The sequence below is a fragment of the Paramisgurnus dabryanus genome, chromosome 1, assembly GCF_030506205.2.
Source record: "Paramisgurnus dabryanus chromosome 1, PD_genome_1.1, whole genome shotgun sequence".
In the NCBI taxonomy this organism is placed as follows: Eukaryota; Metazoa; Chordata; class Actinopteri; order Cypriniformes; family Cobitidae; genus Paramisgurnus; species Paramisgurnus dabryanus.
This window is the reverse complement of record NC_133337.1, coordinates 3,038,709-3,052,739: the sequence shown is the minus strand read 5'-3', so window position 1 is coordinate 3,052,739 and position 14,031 is coordinate 3,038,709. Positions and strand designations below refer to the sequence as shown.

Sequence of the window (14,031 nt, the reverse complement as noted above, 5' to 3'; positions counted from 1 at the left end):
AGGAGAAAACGCCCATCGATACTCCCGAATTTACCGGCGGGCGCTCCCTTTTGCTGGGCATGATGCGGCCAGATGCCCCGCTTTACCGCAATACAGACATAATCCGTTATCAGGCGGCGCTGTCTCTCACTGCTGGTAAGGGGAAGCCTGCCCAGCTGCATGGGTTCTTCTGGCTCGGGTGTAGACACAGGAACAAGGGCTTCAGGTGAGGAAATAGCCTGACGAAACGACCGACAGAGATTACGATGACGAGTCTCAATTCTCAATGCCAGGTCAATCGCAGGTCAACGCCAGCCAATGACGCGGGAGGATCCCGTGCAGTGACTTTATCTTTGATGTTGGGATCGAGACCCTCAAGGAATTAGACTCGAAGAGAGGCATCATTCCACCCACAGGTGGCAGCTAAAGTTTTAAAGGTGATGGCGTAGTCAGTAACAGACGATCCTCGTTGTAGCAATCGAACAAGTTCAGCGGCTGCCATGTCACCTTGGAGAGAACGGTCGAAAAGTCTCATCATTTCCTCCTTGAGAGCCTCAAACGAAGTTGTGCACGGGGCCATTCCCAGTCTCTCGCTCTCCCGGTGAGCAGCGTGACGACAAACGCTACTTGTGACAAAGATGAAACAAACCTCCGAGGCTAGAGAGCGAAGACCAAGGAACACTGCTGCAGGACGGCCCGGCAGGTGTTGGGATCGCCGTCATAGGTGGGTGGTGTAGCTGTGTGTGGTTCTCGATCGGTGCTCAAGGCAGTGTAAGGCAGGGTAATAAGCCACACTAGAATGATAGAGAGGAGCAAAGTCAATATTGTCTCTAGCCATCCGTGAACCACACAGAGCCACCCAGTGTAATCCTCCTCACAGACACAGGAAAAGAACTGGCGTACGCTTGAAGGCAAAGCATCCAGTAATCCAAGAAGTAGAAGACAAACACAATCGGGAACAACCTACAGAAACCCGAACACAGGATTGGAATCCCGAAACAGAGACATAAATCCAAACGGGCAGGCTGAACATATGGCGAGAGCAGAGAGGTGAAGTTAACCACTGCGTGAGCAGGAAAACTTGGATGGACGGCGAGACAGTGATCTAACAACGACGAAACAGAAAGCTATAAATAGACAAGGAAACTAGACCCGGCTGGAAACAAATCAGAGAAACGAGAGGGAGGAGCAAGTGCGCACGTGAGGATCCTTCACCACAGAGGTAACACAAACAAACACCCACACAACCGATCACCCAGGAGACATGACAATTAGTAGTACCTCAAACTGTTACACAAAAATACACAGAGAAATCCAACCCAAATGTTTAATGTCATGATTACCATCAATTTGCATTAGTTAGTTTATATCCAGCAGGTTACTTTTATCCATATTCTAAGTTAATAAGAGAGAAAGTGATTTATATGCAGCTGTTGGCTACGTTAACATATCCAACTAATCACCCTTGCTACTTGTGACTGTTTTGTGGTCCAGGCCCAGGGTAGAGCCCTGCTCGGGACTGTTTTCTTAAACCTGCACCCGCCGCACATGCTTAATGTTTGCTGCAACCTGCGTGTTCCACTCCCACCCGCAATGTTTGTGTCCACTCCCGCACGCTCCTGCGGATTTTATCAGAGCTTGTGAAAATGTACACAAATGCTCTATTCGTTCAGATTAACATCCAGAATAACAGATATTAAACATGATTGTGTTTAAATAAGTAGTTATGCTTATGCTTCAGTAATTGCCACATGTGACACATTTTTATTAGCGTTTTTAAAACATAATGGGGCGGTTTCTCGGACAGTCCTAGACTAAAGTTTAGGGATGCACCGTTTTTTGGTCCGATACGGATTTAAACAGACAACTCCTGGCCGATACCGATACCGATATTAAACACTTTTATACAATACTATACAGTTGATCTATTAGATAGTTTATTTCTGCATCAAATTGTTTTTACTGAACATGGATTGGATCATTGGATTAACATTCAAGTGACCAACATAATAAGAGGAGGCACAAATGAAGCAAAAACAAATATAATAAGAGAACATGACAACCTTCAAAGGTGGTTTTTGCTATTCAGCATTTCTTTTATTAACAACATTAACTCGTTATTTTTTTTTTTTTTTACATATAATGGATTTCTTTAATAAACATAAATAATGCCAGTGCTATTGCTTTAAACAGAGTATAAATATTGCTACTTCAAAAAAAGTTGGACTTCTTTTCCCCCACTAAAGTGCAGTCTGTTTCTTTTATTGTCCAAGACATTTGAGCCAGCTCAACAAAGGTTTTATGTCAGTGCTTAACGAGCCACACAGATCCTGTAGCTGTCCATTAATGTAAACAACGTGTAAAGTAGTTGAACTAAAAAGTGCACGATTAATAAAGTTATTGGCTTCTAAAGTAGGGAATCGACTCTGAATCGCTGAAACGAGTCGTTATAGGGAGTGAGTCTTCTTCCTGATATTATCCACGTCACACGAACTTATCCACGTCACATGAGATACTACCCTTACAAAAAAATCCTGCAGGAATCCTGCAGGAAAAATCCTGCAGGACCTACACACCACATACCTGCACATTCCTACAGGATCCCACAGGATTTTCGTGATCATTTTCCTGCGGGATCCTACAGGACTCCCACTGGTTTCCTACAGGACTTCTGCTACAGGACTTCTGTGTGTTTCCTACAGGAATCCTGCTGGTTTCCTACAAGACTCCTGCAGGTTCCTACAGAAATCCTGCTGGTTTCCTACAAGACTCCTGCAGGTTCCTACAGAAATCCTGCTGGTTTCCTACAGAAATCCTGCTGGTTTCCTACAGGAATCCTGCAGGTTCCTACAGAAATTCTCCTGGTTTCCTACAGAAATCCTGCTGGTTTCCTACAAGATTCTTGCTGGTTTCCTACAGGAAGCCTGTAGGTTCCTACAGAAATCCTGCTGGTTTCCTACAAGATTCTTGCTGGTTTCCTACAGGAAGCCTGTAGGTTCCTACAGAAATCCTGCTGGTTTCCTACAAGATTCTTGCTGGTTTCCTACAGGAAGCCTGTAGGTTCCTACAGAAATCCTGCTGGTTTCCTACTGGACTCCTGCTGGTTTCCTACAGGAAGCCTGCATGACGTATGTAGGAATTATAAAGGAAACCTACAGGAATCCTGTAGAAGACTTACAGGAAACCTACCCACTAATGTTAAAATCCTACAGGACTTCTGCAGCAATCCTAAAAGAATCCAGTCGAACAAAACACTTCTTAAAGTCAAGGATATGCGCCTCATATTTATTAAGCACATCAGAAAAGAATTGAGAAACAACTTCATAAAATGTAACTGATTAGTATTTATTAACACACAAGGGTCTGGAAAATAACAAAATATAACTGATTAGTATTTATTAACACACAAGGGTCTGGAAAATAACAAAATATAAAGATGAACATTCTGAGCAGAACTTGTAACCATCACAGCAAAAACAACACTGCACTCTAGAAAGAAATAAAGAGACATTATAGATACAATATAGGTAACACAGCATAAAATTACATGTTAAAGTGAATGCCATCATTTATGAGCCTCACCTCTCAGTATTGCATTGTAACACAGTCCCTTTTTTGTTGCCTAAGAAAGTGAAAGATAAATAGACCTATAATACATATACACACACATTTATGCTTTTATACAGTTGTACAAAATGTGTAATTAATAATGCTTGAAAAGGAAACGATCTATTCAGAATGTGAAACCTGTTTACGAGTTTGTGTTCATCGTTCATTTTTTCTCGTAAAGAAGCCCTAAGAAACTTCCGTGGAGTTTCTGGAAATTTCTTCTGAACAGTGTCTGAAAGAGACATTACAGCAACAACTTCAGTGTGAGAACAAAATCGTAATATCCAGAGACATTTGAAGAGCTTAGATTTAAAAGCCGCTAAACGCCACTTCCATCAAAAATGTAATAAAATAATGAGATATAATGAGAAAATGATATTGGCAGAATCCATTAAGAGTTTGCTGTTAGAGCAAACATACGAATATATAAAAAACAATATAAAACAAAAAAGATAAAAAAACATTTTTATACCTAAAACAAGCTCGACTTTTGCTGGGTCTAATGGAGGCTTGGCTTGTGAATCTTTATTGGCATTTCCAATTTTTCCAGATAGGCTGTGTGTTGCCAGTGTGCCTCTTCCAAAAACAGCCACAGCTAAATCTTTAACCATGGCTGACCATGATGTGCCTCCTCTTCCACATGCTTGGAACGTCTCTTTCCTGATGTTTAATTTTTTGTGGATTTCGACCTGTACAAAAAACACATTTATTATAATATAGCAGGTAAAATTAGTAAAGCATGTTTTAAGGTAGAATTGCATACATTTCTTGAAATCTGCACTTTATACATATAATGTACTTATTTTTCAGTATAAACTTATGCTTTACATAATCACAAAATTCAAAGTGTTTTGAAAAGGTTATTTAAAAATAAATTTCTCACATGTTCCAGTTCAGAAGATCTGAGATCTGAATTGGTTGGTTGAAGGGCAGTACAAGCCGCAACTGTTATGTTGCTGGTTGGTGCAGCGTGCTTGTTTACACTGCTTTTAGGTAGCACCTCATCAAATCTGTTAATAATCTCTAATGTTGAATAAATAGAATCGAATGTTTAAAAAAACTCTGTAATACATATCTTAAAAGCAAAGAAAAAAATGCTAACATGTGTATATATAGCCTACCTTTTTGTAGTTTAAAGTTCAGGGCCTTTAGCTCCTGATTCTCTGTTCTGAGGGCCTTGATCTCCCTTCTCATATCATTTATTGTGTTATTTTCATAGTTTTTTTCCTGTATTTTATTAAACAACAGTGTGTCTTTTTGTGATTTTCCCACCTAATTAAGAGACAAAATATAAAGTTTGATAACATCAGTAGCATGCAATTGTCAAACAAATATAAGGATAAATGGATATTATCCGGAAGTTAAAATGTACTTTTTTAGGTCTCTTTTCTGGACTTGATGTTGGACTATTTTCTGGACTAAATATTTGCTTCCTTTTAACAGCTCTCTTTTCAGGCAGCTTGCACTCCTCTTTCTGCTTCCTCTCTAACTCTATCTGATGTAAACATTTCAGTAGCTTGTCCTTATTTTCTGTACAGGAGAAGGTTTGTTATTTAAAAGGAATAGTTTAGATTCAGGTTACATAGCTACAGTTTATAGGAGCATAAAAAGAATTTAAATCTAAATATGTATATACTCGTTTACTTGTCTAACCCTAATTGTCAAATTTCCTATATATTTTTTAAATAGCTATCTTCTTTTGATTAAAAGCATTTGCTAAATAAAAAATACATTTACCACTCAGCTTGAGAACAATTGCTGGAGAGCTTTCATCTTCATATTTAACATCAACGACATCCCCCTCATGAACTACACCGCTTTGAAGAATGTCTTTTCGCTTGACAATGTCAAGAGATGCTTCCAGTTCTTTCCATTCAATTAATGCCCACATGTTGCCTAGGCAGAAAACAATATAAAGATAACATGTATTCTGAGAGAGAGAGAGAGAAAGAGAAAGAGAAGAGAGAGAGAGAGAGAGAGAGAGAGAGAGAGAGAGAGAGAGAGAGAGAGAGAGAGAGAGAGAGAGAGAGAGAGAGAGAGGTTTAACACGCCCTTTATTAGCCTACTTCATGATATTAACATCAAATTTACATTACACCTCAAAAAATAGAAATATTAAAACCAACCAAAATAAAATCCAAAAGAAGAAAAAATAAATAACAAATGCAAAATATCAACATACACATTTCAAAGATTGATAACAAGAATGTCCTCATACACTGTACATAAAACCTCATTAAAACACCAGACATCACAAAAGCACATCACATTATTTGTAAGTTTATAATAAGCAAACTCAATTTTCAATCTTCCCTCTACCAAATATCTAAACATCATCTCAGGTTCAGTTGTTGCAAGCTGTAACCCTTTATTTTTTCTTGTTTTCCAGATTGCTAGTTTAGCTGTTCCAATCAAATAATTTAGTAGACACATTTTTCTTCTCATTGAAACCTTGTATTTCACTCCCCCAATAAACACCTTATCAGAAAAATCTTCATCAAACCCTCTAAAACAAGCTTTAAGCAATTCAAAAAGATCTTTTAGTCTATTACACCTTAAAAAAGATGTGTGTGTGTGAGAGAGAGAGAGAGAGAGAGAGAGAGAGAGAGAGAGAGAGAGAGAGATTGGAGGATTTATTTTTTGGCAAAAATAACACAAACCAACTTCAGTGTGGTTTTAAGCTGTTACTATAGTAACCTTTGTTAGTAAGCACGGTAATATCTTTGCTATTCATAGAAAGTCTTAAAAAAATTTCATCTACATTCTTCAACAGTGTTTTTGTTTTTGCATTAAAGTATTTTAATTAATGAAAATGTAAGTTCAACTCACCTAAATCACCGAAAGATGGCGCAGTAACGACGATCGTCTTGGTCTGGAAAACACAGCGCGTGACCTTTTCTCGAGTGTTTGCGCAAGCAACAAAATAACGGAAATTTAAGATAAACAAAGTAACCAGGCAACAACGTAACAGACCCGTTTCACTGTAAGTATAACATTTATTTTATTAATTTGCATAATAATATAAAATGTATATTATACAGTCTATTTTCTTTATTTACAATATTATATACTATTTTTAAAACGTTTAGGGTCACTTAGATTAAGTTACTTATTCATATTTTTACACATTTAGAAAATGTAATCATGGTACAAAGTAAACAATAATGTCTAAAGTAGAAAAGTATTTTAAAAAATTGAAAAATATACACTTAACATTTTATATAACTTGCTAGATTATATTTTTGTCTACAAAACTACTTTCAAACATTTAAGCAAACATATTTTGCAAAGTTTTCAAGATCATGAGAAACATTTCAGTCACGTGACCCTAAATCTAGGCTATATCTTAACATTGTTAGTTTTTAATATGCAGCAATAATCAGAGGTTAATTTTGCAGGGAGTAAAGACAATGGAGTACAAGTTGTACCTACAACACAAGAGAATAATTCCAACAGCTACCAAAAGAAGATGGAGTGATAGTCAAAAAGGTACTACTAAACATTGTATTGGAAATATGATTGTCTTTTAAGTATTTGATGTGGAGCTTAGGTTTTTTTCTGTTGCTTTAAGGTTTTAGGAAACATTACAAAACATGGTTACAAGATCCAATGCATCAAGTAAGTACAAACCTTGCATATGATAAAAGCTTAAATGCAAATTATGTCTCATACTATTGTAATGTGCTTCCTTTGTACACTAACACATGTCATAATTATAAGTATCACCATAAATTATCTTTCAATTTAAGCACCAAAATAAGCTATCTATATATGTTAGCTTGGGCTATCTATTGACTACATGTTTCTGATTGCCAGGATGCCACATCTAATTGCGAAGAGGAAAGCAGTTCCCACTGTAACAAGCCACCACATCATTCCACAGTAGGTTGCTACTAATTCAGCTGTTCCTATTACTGTAATGTTTTCTGTCATTTAACCGTACTTGTTCATTGCCCTATTTGCCAGGATGACACATCTGAAAGTGAAGAAGAGAACAGTTCCCAATGTAACAAGGCACCACATCATTCCACAGTAGGTTGCTACTAATTCAGCTGTTCCTATAACTGTAATGTATTCTGTCTGTTAGCCGTACTTGTTCATTGCCCTATTTGCCAGGATGACACATCTGAAAGTGAAGAAGAGGAGTGGGACGAACTCAACACAACACTACATCATAACATGGTAAAAAACACATTTTCTTTAAGAAATTAAAATAAAATTGCATTTATCAATGCTTGTAGTTTGTGTACAGAGTAACTATTTGTTCATTTGTGATAGCAAGGAGAATCTGACAATGAGAATGAACAAAACTGGCATATGACACCCCCTAAGGACCCCACAGTAAGTACATCTGAAATGGCAACATCTGTATATACAGTACTTACATTTATCTTTTGTTTGCTCACTTCTTTAACTATTATATTTTTATCATGTCTCTCGATCCTTAAGCAAACTGTAACTCTTCTTTTCAACTGTGTAATAGTGTGGTAAGTGTTTGGTGTAGATTTAACAGAACAAAAGAAGAATATTTATTTCTTTCAGATGGATGTTGAAGGACATGGCAACATGGACAATAATGCTGATGAGAACCCAAGAGCTGTGAAAGACAAAATATATCCCACCGCTAGGATTACTAAAGAAGAATCTCAGTTGTCAATTTTATCCTATGCTCTTAGGCATACCACAACAAAATCTGCTCTTGGTGATTTATTAGATCTAATTAATTTACATTGTCCAGAAGGAACCAATGGAGCACAAAATAGTCTATACATGTTCATGAAAGAATTTGATTGTAACTCATTTGAAATTGTGTACATCTGCCCCACATGTCATCATTACTTTGGTAATGAAATCCCAGCAAATTGTGCTTCATGTGGTTCTGAACCTGGGGATAAGAACTCTCTTATTGAATCTGGTGACATGTTCATGAAATTATCAATCAGAAAGCAACTTGAAGAAAAAATATTAGATTCAGAATTTAAAACAGCCCTGGATTACAAATGGACCAGAGTAAAAAGCAGTCCAGACAGTGTCCAATATATATTTGATGGTGCAATGTATAAATCGGTAGATCTTCTGAATGATCCGGGTCAATTTAACCTTTCACTCACATGGAATGTTGATGGTGTCCCTATTTTTAAATCATCGCCTTTTCACATTTGGCCAATTCAAGTTGTAATTAATGAACTTCCTCCTGATATGAGAAATAAGCATGTGCTCCTGGCAGGTTTGTGGTTTGGTGCTTCTAAGCCTGAAATGAATTCTTTTCTTCAGGCCTTTGTTGATGAGTGCATTCAGTTAGAGCAAGAAGGTCTGTTAGTACAGCACAAAGGACAAAGTACACAAATGCGTGTGTTCAATCTTGTCTGTGTGTGTGATTCTGTTGCTCGCTGCTCGGTCCAAAACACGAAGCAATTTAATGGGGAATATGGATGCAACTGGTGTTATAAGAAGGGAGAAATAGTTGCCAAAGGAAATGGTTTTACTAGGGTGTATGCTTCACAACAAAGAGATGCAAGACCACGTACCCACAGTCAGCATTTTGATGATGTTAAAAGAGCAGTTGAAACTGGCACATGTGTTAAGGGGGTCAAAGGGCCATCCCCTTTAATGTTCTTAATGTATTTTAATATGATTTTGGGATTTTCTTTTGATTACATGCATGGGATTTTACTCGGTGTTAGTAGGCAATTCACGACTCTATGGTTTGATTCAATGTACCATGGAGAGAGATGGTATTTGGGAAGATTAGTTACGACCATTGACAAACGCCTTTTTAAAATCAAACCACCAGTTAATATTACAAGACCTCCACGCTCTGTTAGGTTGCGCAAATTCTGGAAGGCTTCAGAATATAGGAATTTCCTTTTATTTTATAGTATTCCATGCCTGATTGGCATCTTACCATCTGAATATCTGGAGCACCTACTACTTCTTGTCCAAGCAACTTACTGTCTATTAAAAGATGACATGTCCTCTCATGACATTGATGTAGCTGAACACCTATTAAAAACGTTTGTGAGCCGCTTTGAAAGATTGTATGGCAAATGTCATGTCAGTTTTAATGTGCACATTTTGGAGCATGCTGCACAGTCGGTACGAAACTGGGGTCCACTATGGTGCCAAAGTGCATTTATTTTTGAAAGTCACAATGGTACCTTGCAAAAGCTCTTTCATGGCACCCAGGCTGTTCCAGAACAAATAGTTAATAGCTTTTCCCTTTTTCAAAGTGTTCCAAGACTTTTTTCTACTGTTTACAATGGCAGTGTTAAAAAACCAAGCACAGACTTTGTTGAGCGTATGCTACGTGGGTACAAACTTGCCACAAACTGTGTTAAAAAAAACAAACACAATATTTCAGGGCTCACCTATACTAAGAGCACCAACACCAAGGGAGTCGTTTCTGTTACGAGAGCAAAACATTAATGTTGACCAATGTGCATTTTTTTTAAGAGCTTTAATTAATGGAAACAGGGTTCATTCAAAAGCAAGCACAACACTGTCAAGAAGAGTTAACCACGCAGTTGTTACAGAACAAGGCACAATGGCACTGGTCAGATCATTTGTTGATGTGGGTCTTGACACAGGCTATGCCTTTATTGATCCAATAAGTACAACCAGGTTTAACATGGTTAAAGACAGACAAACAGGAACTATTTTGTCAGGGATAGTTACGGAAAATTATATCTCAAGTGATGTCAAATTAATCAAGTGCAATGAGATTAGAACAACTTGTGTTTACTTAAAAAATGTGGGATGTGCACATAATTTACTTTGCATTCAACCCAACAAATGGGAAGTTGACTGATTTGTAGTCCAGAATTACCCTACCCTAAAGTCATTTTTGTCACATATTTATAATTTCAATAAATATGTATATATATACATACATACATATGATATGATATAAGGATGTCTGATTTTCTCAAGGTCTAAGGTAGTCTGTGGACTGGACCTGGCTGAATTATAAGTCTTATTCATTTTGTTTTTATTTGTTTGTCTATTACCTTTTGTTTTATTTGGAAAATGTATTTGGCCAGTTTAATTAAAAGCTCTGATTTTAATACGTTTTTTTATGTTAAATCACACTGCTAAATAAAATTACTTTGTGGACTGTTTACATCTATGTATATATTTTTTTCATATCCCATGCAAAGTTATAGCAATATAACATGTACATTTGTCCTGCAGGTTTGTCTTACATGACTTTTAAATTATAAGTAATGAAGTCTATCACTTGATAAACTCTTTTGAGTCCATCTGAAATGTAACCTATAGCAACACCTTACATAAAATCTTTATTTTAAATCCGGCAGGGATCATTTCTGTAGTGTTGCATAGTCCTAAATGATTCCTGTAGGTAAATAATGAACAACCTGCAGGAATTCTTCATTCCTGGATGACATTGCACAATCCTAGGACAAGTGTGTGAACAGACCTACAGGACTTCTACAGTATAGGTAATAAATCCTGCAGGAATCCTACATTCCTGTAGGATACACAGTCCTGCAGGAATAACCCTGTCCTGTAGGATTTTTATTCTATCACACAGGAATCCTGCACATAACTACAGTCCTTCATAATTCCTGCAGGGCATTTAACAGTCCTACAGACATGTCTGCAGACATACCTACAGGATTCCTGTAGGTATATGATAAAACCTGCAGGAATTCTTCATTCCTGCAGGACATTACACAGTCCTACAGGACAAGTATGTGAACAGACCTACAGGACTCCTGCAGGAATGTGCCCTGTCCTGCAGGATTTTTGTTCTGTCCTACAGGATTCCTGCACATAGGACCAAAATCCTACAGGAATCCTGCAGGATTTTTTTGTAAGGGTAATCTCCGCCTACAGCCTTGCCCGGGAGAAACGAAAACTATGACCCGCCCACAGCTAGTTAGTGTGTGAGTGTAAACATCAGCTCACGCTGTGTTTTCAGCTTTTGTTGTTTTCACTACCAAAGGAGACTTTTTCAAGGAGGGATATTCTAAACGTGTCTGGCTGTGAAGAATCAGTGGTTAAAATTAATTTTTATCGGAGGGATTTAGACGTTTGGAAATGAAAGTGGTTCAGTACCCACTTTATTTGGAACAACATGCGTCTCCTAACCACAAACTGTAAGTATGATTATAGCTACATACTTGCTTAAAAGAGTGTAAAATGTCTATATTCGTTTTTATTGCTTGGATTAATGATGAATGATATCGTTGTTTAAACTCTAACTTATATACTGTCAGAGTCACGATAGCAAGCGGTTTTGCTATGACCCAGTTAGTTTACATAAATGCTTAAATGAGTGTAAAATTGTTAGCTTCAATCGTCGTTTGTATTGTTTGGATTAATGATGAATGATGTTGTGTGTTTAAACTGTTAATGTACTGTCAGAGAGTCACGTTAGCAAACGGCTAACCCATGCTCATTTACGGTTTTGTTATGACCCGGGGCCCGTTCTTCGTACGTCGCTTAATACATCCAAGATCAAATGAGACATCCGAGAAGTTTAGATCTGGCTAATTATAATCTCGCTTATTTGGTTCTTTGAACACCACTGCTGTTGATGATTATTATGGCAGGATTGAATTATCTGAGATCACTGCGCGTTCGTGCACTGCAAGAAAAGTCAATACATATCGATAGTAGAATCACTGATCAGCCACGCTGTGATTGGCCAGTTGTTACAATGGCCAAGAACACGCCCATTTTTAACCCCTACAGTCTGAGAGCTATTGATGGAAGGTTGTGAACTTTTTATGTGACTGAATTTAAAAACCCAGTTAAAGCTACTTTAGTACATAATCACCATAAATAATGTACAATTTTCTGTAAAAAAATTATCTTGATATCTTTACTATGCTTGTCAAAGATTGAAATTAATGATTGTAATTAAAATTTGATGCTCCTAAAGTACTTTAAGTCTCTTTTAAAAACAGTTAAATGCTATTTTGTCTGTTTGTAACAGCAACTTAAAAAGCAGAATAAAAAAACACAGGTGGTGGCCCTCCATCTTCATGTGATGTGCTGGCAGGAGTGATGTCTCTAAACTGGCTGATTGTACAGATCATCTCTGGAGCAGTTGCTCTTTCTTAAACCGACAGCCAATGCAACAATTTAATTCCTGATAAATAAAATTTTAATTGTAGTGTATTATAAGATAATATAAGATTATTTTCCTCTCTTTTGTGCAGTTGTAGATAATACACCAACACTTTTAGCAGTTTCTAAGAATGTGGTAAATAAAGTATGATGTGCAGTAAGGGAATGGTAATGTTATTCTACATCAAAAGATTATAAAATGCAACCGTTTCTGATAGCATTGCACATGACAGTAAAGAAATCCTCTCAGATGGTAGTCCTTCAGAGAAATATGCAAGTGGTTAAATAAGTTTACTTCAATTGCATTATTCTTAACTGATTTCTGACTATATTAGCAGAATCCCACGTTAACTGAAAGTCCTGCATCTGCTGAGTCTGCACAGAAAAGTGTAGTTATTTTGCTCATTTTTGTCACAGAACAGGGACAGGGTAGCATATTTGTAGACAACGATTTAAAAATAAAACAGATAGAAATTACTAAACGAAAACCCTTTTTATGCATGACATTGAAAGCTACTTGACAATCTAAAGACAAAACTAAAATAGGAGATTACTTTATTCAAATGAAAATTTTTTCACACTGAGTAATAGTCTTTATTGTACATAACATCTATTAGTGCTGGGTATGATTAATTGCTGTTTTTATTAAGGAAAATTCAAACAAATTTAAAATGAATGTGATCAGCGTGTTTGTCTTCTCATTCGTTTAAGAATAATAATCAAACACCTGTTACACAAAAACAAGTCGCACAAGTACAGAAAAAATATATTTGTTATATTATATATTTTTTAAATAACATCGCTAAAAGATTTAATTAATATATTCTTTTTTTATTACGTGTTAAATTTGAAAAGCTCTTTATATTAATCATGCATCTTACGCAGATTGCGCTCGTATAATGAAGAATACGCGACTGCGTCAGACTTTCCGTATCACATCCGCTTAAAAAGGTACAAACTAATCTTGTTTACATGAAATAAGCCTGCTCCCGAGCAGGTTTGAGCTTACGGACCTGTTGCTATGACAGCAAGTTTAAAATGAGCTTCGAAGAACCAAATAATCCAAGATCATGCCAAATCATCAACAATCAAATCCAGCTAACTGAGTTAGCGACGTACGAAGAACGGGCCCCCGGTGTTGTGTGAAAATCTGTCCCCGTGAAAAACTGTCCCAATGGGCGGAGCATACATGCATATTCATAGTTTCGCTCCGCTTTGGAACCAGCGATTGGATTGCAAATTCTTGTTTGTTTTCCAGCTCTTTTTTATATTTATATAAGGTAATAACGCCGAATGATCATATGCCTTGTTCATATGTACAATTGTTTACATTATGCTTTGTATGTG

General features: G+C 36.9%; 3 protein-coding genes across 3 annotated transcripts in view; 2 read left to right on the top strand and 1 right to left on the bottom strand.

The window, feature by feature from the left end:
• Window positions 1-3,444: 3,444 nt before the first annotated feature.
• Window positions 3,445-5,499, bottom strand: LOC135747227 (BEN domain-containing protein 6-like). The gene is made up of 6 exons (XM_073815914.1): window positions 5,326-5,499; window positions 4,710-4,860; window positions 4,472-4,611; window positions 4,061-4,277; window positions 3,735-3,820; window positions 3,445-3,468 (listed from the first exon to the last, which is right to left on the bottom strand). The coding sequence occupies exons 2-6, from the start codon at window positions 4,780-4,782 to the stop codon at window positions 3,445-3,447; spliced, it is 540 nt and encodes a 179-aa protein (XP_073672015.1). The 5' UTR covers window positions 4,783-4,860; window positions 5,326-5,499.
• Window positions 5,500-6,604: 1,105 nt separating this feature from the next.
• On the top strand, window positions 6,605-11,426 carry LOC135747226 (uncharacterized). The gene is made up of 8 exons (XM_073815913.1): window positions 6,605-7,077; window positions 7,160-7,206; window positions 7,405-7,470; window positions 7,555-7,620; window positions 7,705-7,770; window positions 7,867-7,984; window positions 8,816-8,899; window positions 11,275-11,426. The coding sequence occupies exons 1-8, from the start codon at window positions 6,999-7,001 to the stop codon at window positions 11,424-11,426; spliced, it is 678 nt and encodes a 225-aa protein (XP_073672014.1). The 5' UTR covers window positions 6,605-6,998.
• A 28-nt stretch (window positions 11,427-11,454) lies between these two features.
• LOC135747108 (uncharacterized) overlaps window positions 11,455-14,031 on the top strand; it is a 296,172-nt gene continuing 293,595 nt past the window's right edge. Inside the window, exon 1 of the mRNA XM_065265771.2 lies at window positions 11,455-11,708. Within this exon, the coding sequence (XP_065121843.1) occupies window positions 11,687-11,708 (22 nt within the window). The 5' untranslated portion in view covers window positions 11,455-11,686. The remainder of the gene's footprint in view (window positions 11,709-14,031) is intronic.

What these genes read in the sequence shown, in the direction of transcription:
- LOC135747227 (XM_073815914.1), bottom strand. Translation starts at nt 4,782, where the DNA reads ATGAGAAGGGAGATCAAGGCCCTCAGAACAGAGAATCAGGAGCTAAAG. An exon ending in GAACTTTAAACTACAAAAAG is followed by an intron (nt 4,612 to 4,709) that starts GTAGGCTATATA and finishes ATTCAACATTAG; the next exon opens with AGATTATTAACAGATTTGAT. An exon ending in AAAAGTCGAGCTTGTTTTAG is followed by an intron (nt 3,821 to 4,060) that starts GTATAAAAATGT and finishes TGTCTCTTTCAG; the next exon opens with ACACTGTTCAGAAGAAATTT.
- LOC135747226 (XM_073815913.1), top strand. Translation starts at nt 6,999, where the DNA reads ATGGAGTACAAGTTGTACCTACAACACAAGAGAATAATTCCAACAGCT. An exon ending in ATGGAGTGATAGTCAAAAAG is followed by an intron (nt 7,078 to 7,159) that starts GTACTACTAAAC and finishes TGTTGCTTTAAG; the next exon opens with GTTTTAGGAAACATTACAAA. An exon ending in CATTCAGTTAGAGCAAGAAG is followed by an intron (nt 8,900 to 11,274) that starts GTCTGTTAGTAC and finishes TCATTCCTGCAG; the next exon opens with GACATTACACAGTCCTACAG.